The sequence below is a fragment of the Chaetura pelagica genome, unplaced genomic scaffold (assembly GCF_000747805.2).
Source record: "Chaetura pelagica isolate M959 unplaced genomic scaffold, ChaPel_1.0 scaffold1445, whole genome shotgun sequence".
Lineage (NCBI taxonomy): Eukaryota > Metazoa > Chordata > Aves > Apodiformes > Apodidae > Chaetura > Chaetura pelagica.
Window position 1 is genome coordinate 371,719 of NW_009953199.1, and position 9,285 is coordinate 381,003.

Below are 9,285 nucleotides of genomic sequence, written 5' to 3' on the forward strand. Positions count from 1 at the left end.
TGTTTATTGCCTGGGCCCAGGTGAGTGGCTGTCACCTGGCTGGGTGGCTGGTCCAGAGCAGGGCTGTGCTCTGGTTCTCCCACTGCTCAAGTACTGAGGCAGAGTGCAAATGAATTGAAAAGCTGACATCATGGGTTCTTGGGAAGTCTGCTGTTGCAGGGACTTCTAGTAACTGATTGCCTTAAGGAAAAACAAGCACTGCCTGCTAACCTGCAACTGAAGGCCAAATTCCATTCCAAATGAATTGCATAAGCTGCTGGTTTGAGTGGTTTCTCTTCATATATGCTACTTTAGTTTGCATTTTCTCTTACCTTCTCATTCCAGTGTAATTTGCAGAGAGAGAAGCCTTGAAAGAGCTCATCTCTTCAAAGTTCTGCCCTTAAACACTGGTGTTACTTGATGCAAGATTAGACTCTACTGAAATGCTGGGCAGGAAAAGTGAATTCCAACTATAGTCATAAACCAGTGTGTGCACAGAATAGTCATTAGGGGGGAAAAAAGGAATTATTTTGTAGTAATTCTAACATGTCTCCTTTTTGCATCTGCTTGTCTGTCTTTGTTCTGGAAGACTGGTAACTGAGAATGAGAAGCTGCATCTCTTTGCTGTTGGATGCCACAAACACTTTGCTCCCATAATCAGACAGTATTGAAAGGTTACCTTTGCTGTCAATATTTATTTTTACTACTATAGTATCTGGGAACTGCAGGCAAGATGTTGTGATCATCCACAGTGACACAAACCCTGCATTAAGGAACTGGCAGTTAGCAGCTCTGGGAGGGCAGTGCCTCTGGTGTCACAGCAGATTAATGACAAGGCAGTGAACGGGCTCCAGGTGTCTCTGGTCACAGCCCTCTTCTGCTGTGCCCCAGTGCTTCGTGGTTTCTTTCTTTGTATTTTCTCCTAATGCTCTATCAGGGCACTATTTACAGTTATGCCATCCTGCAAGTAATACTGATGTTAGTGGTGCAGTTAGTGTTGTCAGGAGTCCATGAAGCACGGTTGCTCCTTCTCTGGGATGTCTGTGTCCCTGGAAAACCAAACATGGTGTCTGCAGTCTGATACCTGGGGACCTGATCTGATGTGGGATGTTGAGTCTGTGGTCCACAATCCACACAAGCCTCAAGAGGACAAGTCATCCAGCTGCCTTGTCCAGAGCCTTTCATAGTGTGCTGGAGGTTGAATCTTTTGGGCAACAAGGCTCTGTTTTCACAACTGCCTTCTCTTCCGTGGGCCGAGGGAAAAACATAACTGTGCTGATAGTGTGCAGCCCTTGGGTGATAAGCCTAGTGCTTCAGCAGCTGTTGAGTCTGCTCCATGCACAGCACAGACAGGGTGAGCACAGTTGACAGAAATAGCCACAAAAAGCCTCTTGAGCTGCTCTCCTTGCTGTCATTACTGTGGAGAGGGGCAGGTCTGGTGAGGCTGTGGTGTTTGGCTGGGTGCTTTAGCCATGATCTTCAGCTGCTCAAAATCTAAAGTTAAACTTGGTCAGTGAAATTAAAGAAAATTACAGGCTGAATGAGAACACAAAGTTGGGAGAAAAAATGAGCAATAGGGTAGAAATCTAGTTTTGCCTATTTAATGTCAGTTACACTGGAGCTGCTGGTGTTGGAGGAGTGCAGCACTGGGAATGAGAACAGAATGGTGGAAGCAGCCTGTGTCTGAGATTAGTCACATGCCTGTGAAATGAAACTGCTACAAGAAATCCAGATGACATTGAACATTAAATATTATACACTATGATTTGTTTTTGAGGATAATACCTGATTAGTCAAATCAAATTATAATGAAAAAATGTTGAGAGAATAATGATTTCTTATGTTCTGCTGTTTGACTCTGACCATCAAAGCTGTTGGATTAGAACATGTTCTATTATGAGGACCGTTGTGTCTCCTGTGCAAAATTTTGTGTAGACATGAGGGTTTTTGGTACCTTTGTGCAGGTCTAAAGGTAGAAGTGACTCACTGTGGAACGATGAGAAGGAAATACCGTGTGTGTAACGTGACCAGGCGGCCAGCGAGTCATCAAACGTAAGATGCTTTTTGTCAGCATGAAATGTGTGATAGCTTAACACTGAATGTGCAACAGGACCTAATATTTCATTAATTTGAGGGTTACTGATACTTGCCAACTAAGAATTCTGTACATCTTATTCAAATGCATGTCCTTTCAGGTTTCCTTTGCAGTTAGAAAATGGCCAGACTGTGGAGAGAACAGTAGCACAGTATTTCAGAGAGAAATACAACCTCCAGCTGAAGTACCCTCATCTTCCTTGCCTGCAAGTGGGACAAGAACAGAAACACACCTACCTGCCTTTAGAAGTAATGAACATGTTCTGATTAATCAACTTGTCACTGGTGGGCTGGATTGTTTTGCAAAGCATTAAGTGCACTTTGCAACAAGCATGTTTGCTTATTTACATGCTTGGTGTTATTTTATCTCACAAAAGGCTATCTACATTTTAAGAAGTGCTTTAAAGTTTAGAACTACGAGAGAGAATATGCAGTTGCTTAAGCAGGTTGGGGGTGTGTTTTGCAGTGACAGCACTGTGCTGTGTGCTCCCATTGTGTGCTGATGCTTCTGGTTTCCCTTCAAGGTCTGTAACATTGTAGCTGGCCAGCGGTGCATCAAGAAGCTAACGGACAATCAGACATCAACTATGATAAAGGCCACAGCGAGATCTGCTCCAGATAGGCAAGAGGAGATAAGCAGATTGGTTAGTTCTTTAATTTCAGTTAATTGTGATACTTCTTACTCAGTGACACTGGATTAGACCACTTCAATGTGAAAACTTTGTATGTGACTAGCTGAGTCTTGTCATTCCTTTCTTCTAACCCCTTAACTTCATAGGTTTTTGCTGTTCTCTAAAATAGGTTTTATTTACAATAGCTTGCAATAATAGTACGAGCCCAGCACTCAGAAATATGGAACAAAAGTAAGGGAACAAAAAAGTCTCATCAAATGTATCTCATTATATCAATTGTTTTCAGTGGGCATAGGTTGGTTGGCTTGAGCAGTTAAATCAGCCTTTTTCAATGACGAGGGGAATTGCAGGACACTTCAGCATTACTGTTGGTCTTTTGTTCATTATATGAATGATCATGAGATGCTTTTGTAATACAGAAAAACTCTTCTTCCAGGTGAGAAGTGCAAATTACGATGCGGATCCGTTTGTTCAAGAGTTCCAGTTCAAGGTCCGGGACGAGATGGCGCACGTGACGGGGCGGGTGCTGCCGGCCCCCATGCTGCAGTACGGAGGGCGGGTGAGCCTTTGGCTTCTATTTCTCCTCAGACTAGTGCTTTCCTGAGCTGGTGCAGTCTGTTCACTGTTCAATACTGAGATCAGTTTGAATGGTAAACTTTTTGTTACCTGGAAGCTGTAAAATAGAGGCATTTTCTGCTGCTTCAATTTTGGTGTTTTTCTGTCTCCGCAGAATCGAACGGTGGCGACCCCGAGCCATGGGGTCTGGGACATGAGAGGGAAGCAGTTTCACACTGGTGTTGAGATCAAAATGTGGGCTATAGCTTGCTTTGCAACACAGAGACAATGCAGAGAAGAAATACTGAAGTAAGGCATGTCATGGTTCAGGCTTTGGACTGTTCTCGTAATGAAGCCATCTTAGTGGAAACCTGAGTGTTTACCTGGCTTTAATCACCTAAGGTGTCAGGGGGAAAGCCCAAACTGTTTTGTTTCCTTGCTGGAAGTCAAAACCCTGAACCTGGTTACACCATGGGGTTTTGGTCCTGGAACATTGCTGCTTGATGTGTAGTCCCTTCTGGTGTCCTGAATGAAGCACTAAAGGCATCTAAACTTTTTCCCCTCCCTTTTGGCCTCTGATGTTTCAAAGCTGTGCAGCCTCCACATAATGAACAGGTTTTAAATGCTGCTTTACAAGCTATTTGGCGTTGTCTTCATTTGAGTAACAGAGTTGTTCTGTCCTCTTCTGCTTTGGTAGTCACGTGCTGTTGCTACTGCAAAAATTCAAAAGCCTTCTCATCTGCAGGGGTTTCACGGACCAGCTGCGCAAGATCTCCAAGGACGCGGGGATGCCCATCCAGGGCCAGCCCTGCTTCTGCAAGTACGCCCAGGGGGCAGACAGTGTGGAGCCCATGTTCCGACACCTCAAGAACACCTATTCGGGCCTTCAGCTCATCATTGTCATCCTGCCAGGGAAAACACCCGTGTATGGTGAGGGAATACCTGTCTGTACCTGTCTGTTCACACGTTGTGCTGATAAATCTGTTCAAAAATCATTTTGCAGTGTGTGTGTGTTGACTTTATTGCTACTTAAGCTGAGATGAAAACATTCCGTCGGCAATAGCCACCATTTCAAATGTTGTATCCTAAAATTTGCTTCTCAGCGGAGGTGAAGCGTGTGGGAGATACACTGCTGGGAATGGCCACACAGTGTGTGCAAGTCAAGAATGTCATTAAAACATCACCACAGACCCTGTCAAATCTGTGCCTGAAGATCAATGTTAAACTGGGAGGAATCAACAACATCCTTGTACCTCATCAACGGTAAGAACCTCTGTGGAGACTGACTGTTTTGTGTGTGGCTGTTCTCTGCTCCGTGTCCTGCAATTGCTTTGATGCCACAAGGTTTGAGAAGCCCAACCCACGTGTGCACCCATCTTTCTCATGTGGATCATTCTGGAGAAGCACAGCTCTTTTGGTCCTGAAGACTAGAAATTCAGTTTGACTCTGACCTTTGCTAGAGTGTCTCTTCTTTGAGTGGAAATGTGCAGAATGTGAGGTAGCAATCCAGAAAAACTTCTGGAGTGTCTTAAGAATTCTTTCTTGAGACTTCCTGAGAGCTTGAAATCAAAAGTTGGGAGACTATCCTGCTGCTTAAATTCCAGAAGCCAGGATAATGTGGGTGCTCCTGCACCCAGCCATTTGTTGCATGGCTGATGCAATGCCAGAGGGGTGCTTGGTTGACCCCAGTGTCATCCCACTGTCGGATGGTGGTTTCTGTAAGGAGTTGTCTGTGCTGTCAGGTGTAGCTCTGTGGCTTTTCTCCACTAGGAACTCAGCACAGTTAAGTAGCAGGATTTTCTGTCCCATGGTGCTTTCAAAGTTCACATCTTATGCACAAAGATTTCATTGTTTAGGGTTGGCCAGAGTACCTGATAAGAAGGTCTCTCTGTGCAGCTTAGCTGAAACAGAAGCAAAACCCCATGTTGAGCAATAACCTTGTGCCAGCTGTTCAGCTACAAGTGTGACTTAGCACTTTTTTCTTTTTGAAGACCTTCTGTGTTCCAGCAGCCAGTGATCTTTTTGGGAGCTGATGTCACTCACCCTCCTGCTGGAGATGGAAAGAAGCCTTCCATAGCTGCTGTAAGTTTTGTTTAACCAGCACTGGTTTCATCTTGGGTGAATGTTAAATATAGTCCACGAGTTACATTTACTATTCTATGACATGTCTTTCAGGGCTTATGCCAGTTGTTTGTGCACGTTTCTGATTACATTAAAAATCATGTCTTCAAAATAAAACCACTGCTCTGTACTTCAGACTTTTCTTAACATTTGTATTTGAAAATTTCTTTGCTTGGCTTTTTTTTCTGTTTTAATTTTGTGTGTGTGTGTTGCTCTTGAAGCTTTTACCCATGGAATGTTCCCCTGCAGGTTGTAGGTAGTATGGATGCCCACCCGAGCCGGTACTGTGCCACGGTGAGAGTGCAGCGGCCCCGGCAGGAGATCATCCAGGACCTGGCCTCCATGGTGAGGGAGCTGCTCATCCAGTTCTACAAGTCCACACGGTTCAAGCCCACACGCATCATCTTCTATAGGGACGGGGTCTCTGAAGGGCAGTTTCGACAGGTTGGTTCCTTTGTGGGTTTCCTGAAGGGCTGTGTAACTCCACCTGGTAACTCCAGTTCTCGTATTTCAGTAGCTCTACAGTTTGAGTTGCTTGCACAAAATAATTGAGAGTTTTAAGGAGATAATTTCTTAAGCCTGTTGGGTAAGAAGAGTTGCAACTTCTTTCCTGTTTGGGAAGGAGTGGTCTTAGAACTTGGGAAACAATATATTTCTAAGTACTTCCTAAGATTGCTAATTGTGCGGTAAAGTTGCACTCAGTGTGAACTACAAACCGTTTTTAGATGTTGGGTGCAGAATGCAAGGGAAGGAAAACTAAACTCTTCTGTTCTTGTGCCTTTGCAGGTTTTGTATTATGAACTGCTGGCCATTCGGGAAGCCTGCATCAGTTTGGAGAAGGATTACCAGCCTGGAATAACCTACATTGTGGTGCAGAAGCGACATCATACACGATTGTTCTGTGCTGACAGAACAGAAAGGGTAATCCTGGCCCTCCTTCCTAGTAACCTAATGGGAAAAGCTTCTCAAGCTCCTGGAGAAAATATTAAGATGGCCTTCTCTGTCTGTCAGATTGGCTTTGCTTTCAGGGGAGAGGTTGAATTGATAAGCACAAAATGTGGCCCCAGATTGAAAAGTCATTGACCTTAAGGGTGTTCAAAATACCCAACAGTTGCCATCAGGCTTTGTCACATTTGTCACACACCAACAGTGTTTGTCAGATACCTGCAGCCACTAGTGATGGAACTAACTAGGAGCAGGTCTACAGCAATTTAATAAAAAACCCCCACAAATAAAACCCCTAAACGTTTCTGTTTCTCTGAGCATGTTGATGCAGACTCAAGCTGACAAATACAAATCTCAGAAAGGCAGAAGAGCTGCACACACATTTACATTTAAAGTCTCAAAGTGCTGTAGGTGTAGTGTTCTGTGGTGAGATGGTAGAGCCATGCAGTGTCCCTGCCAAACATCCCTGGCTGCTGTAGTGCTGCTTTCCAGGCAGCACTGAGGCAGCTCATTCACTGAAACCTTGCATGTGTTTAATAGAAACTTGTATTTTTAATTACAGCTGAGATGTTACAGTTGAGTTGGTGGCTGCAGTTGTTAACAGAACCTTTTCCCTAGGTTGGACGCAGTGGCAATATTCCAGCTGGGACAACTGTGGATACAGACATTACACATCCCTATGAGTTTGATTTTTACCTCTGTAGCCATGCTGGAATACAGGTATGATTGTTTCTTTGTAAGTGAATATGTATATACAACATGTTTGTCTTCTCCCTTTTGTGACACTTGTGTTTACAAAGTTAATTAGTAGGGAAATGTCACTGAGCTCAGTTTTATCTGAGATATCACATTATTGTGGGACTAATAGTCTTATTTGCTTGAGAGCTGGTCTGCTGCACCTTTTAAAACTTGTATTGATAGTAAGTGATACTTTTTAAAGTTTATTTTTAAAAGGTCACTTTTTTGTACCTTTGTTATTTCTGAAAATAAAACTTGCTACCTTTGATTTTTAGCCACAACTAAATTGGCATTGAATTGAGTTTTCAAATGTAAATAGTTTGAAAGACTGAAGGCAATGTTTGATGATTTGCTGACTAAATGCAGATTGGTGAATTACAGGCTGTGGAAATTAAACCCACCAGTGTGGGGGTGTTGCCACAGCAATACGGTTGTTCAGACTAGACAGTCTGGGCCTTTCTGAATGTAAAGATCTGACTTGATTGTATGGAAAAAGCAGATAAGTGAATTGTTGTTCCCTTCTTCTCAGGGTACCAGCCGTCCCTCACACTATCATGTCTTGTGGGATGATAACTGTTTCACTGCAGATGAGCTCCAGCTGCTGACCTACCAGCTCTGCCACACCTACGTGCGCTGCACGCGCTCGGTTTCTATTCCCGCGCCGGCGTATTACGCTCACCTGGTGGCGTTCAGAGCACGATACCATCTCGTGGACAAAGAACACGACAGGTAAATGGACGTGGTTTTGTCTCCATTGGTCTTTGCTTCATTGTCAGGCATAAAGCCACTGGGCTATAAATAGTTATTGCTCGACTGGCAGTGAATTTTTCTTACCCCTGGGACTAGTCTTAAGGTCACCATTGCTGACAGCTGCTGCTCAGCATTGGACAAGGGTGAGCTGGTGGGTTCTAGTGAACAGCACTGAGATTAAAAGAACTAAATTTATTTCAATAAAGTATTCTGTTATTGCTTTGACATAGTTTGAGGGAATCAAGCCATGCATTTAGATTCTTGCTCTGGAAGTAGAGTAGCCATGAGTGAAGCAAATGTTAAGTGCTTCCCACTTAATTGACTGCTTTCTACGTCAGAGGTATTTTATAACCTTCCAGCCATCAATATATTTGTAACAGGCTTATTTTTAGATTAACTAACGAGCAGCAAGGTAGAGGGATTTGTCAAAGGCCTTGAGGTTGCTGAGGGAGTACACAAGTAGTTTTTTTCAGCATCCAGTTCCATCACTGTTGCCATGTTGCTGTGCTGAACACTGAGATGTGACGGCAGCTTTTTGATCCAAACTAACATGATTTACAGCCCTGCTGGTCTGTCTTGCAGTGCTGAAGGAAGCCATGTTTCAGGACAGAGCAATGGGAGAGACCCCCAGGCCCTGGCGAAGGCTGTACAGATTCACCAAGACACCTTACGCACGATGTACTTCGCTTAAGTCACTAAGAGGGGCGCGTGCTTACCGGGAGGAAGAACTGAAACTAAAGCCACATACAATGTATGTTCCCGGCGGGGTTGGTTTATGGGCTGTGCCTCCCACCCTGCTGGAGCTGACACTGTGCAGGGGGGAGAGGCTTAACCCTTAAATTGACACAAGGAAGATTGTTTACTTCATCGAGGAACACAGCACTATTATGCAATATGAAACCAGCCAACTGCTTTTTGGCGCGGGCTCCTCCAGGAGGCACCGCCATCATCTTTCTTTGTTTATTTTTCGTAGTTTAACCCTCTTATGCCTTTACCTCAAGTTGCTGGGCAGCACAACTACCTTTGCAAAAAAAAATCAATAGTGTGATTTAAAAAAAACCCAACAAACCACCTTTCTAGGAACAATCTCAATGATTGTTTGGAGGAGGGAAGTGTGCAAAAAAAATAGCGAAGTTTTTTACCCCACTGCATTGAGGAATCTTTCTCTCAGTGATGCCATCAAACATTCAGATGTGAACATATCCAAGTACATTTGTATGTACAGCACTAACTAGAAAAAAAATTGAGGGGAAAGATGCGTTGCACACTAATCCAATAATCTGAACCTAATTTAGCCAACTGCTGCCTTTGTGTCTTTCTTCACAGCTTTGGAGTTCTGGGCTCCAACAGTTCCCCTCTAAAAAGCAAAGAAGCTAGTGGTTCATGTGCAGGCAGTAGTGACCCAAACTGTTCTTGCTCCCTGGTGAATTTCCTAAAGCTGCTGTTTTACCTAGTCCAAAAGTTTCAATTA

At 43.9% G+C, this 9,285-nt stretch overlaps 1 protein-coding gene across 1 annotated transcript in view; it reads left to right on the forward strand.

The window, feature by feature from the left end:
- Positions 1-8,850, forward strand: part of LOC104388509 (protein argonaute-3) — a 17,430-nt gene extending 8,580 nt beyond the window's left edge. Inside the window, exons 6-17 of the mRNA XM_009997382.1 lie at positions 1,944-2,031; positions 2,175-2,322; positions 2,598-2,717; positions 3,142-3,264; positions 3,436-3,569; positions 4,006-4,190; positions 4,364-4,523; positions 5,252-5,342; positions 5,631-5,825; positions 6,168-6,302; positions 7,594-7,793; positions 8,397-8,850. Coding sequence (XP_009995684.1) covers positions 1,944-2,031; positions 2,175-2,322; positions 2,598-2,717; positions 3,142-3,264; positions 3,436-3,569; positions 4,006-4,190; positions 4,364-4,523; positions 5,252-5,342; positions 5,631-5,825; positions 6,168-6,302; positions 7,594-7,793; positions 8,397-8,505 — 1,688 coding nt within the window. The 3' untranslated portion in view covers positions 8,506-8,850. The remainder of the gene's footprint in view (positions 1-1,943; positions 2,032-2,174; positions 2,323-2,597; positions 2,718-3,141; positions 3,265-3,435; positions 3,570-4,005; positions 4,191-4,363; positions 4,524-5,251; positions 5,343-5,630; positions 5,826-6,167; positions 6,303-7,593; positions 7,794-8,396) is intronic.
- The last annotated feature ends 435 nt before the right edge of the window (positions 8,851-9,285 follow it).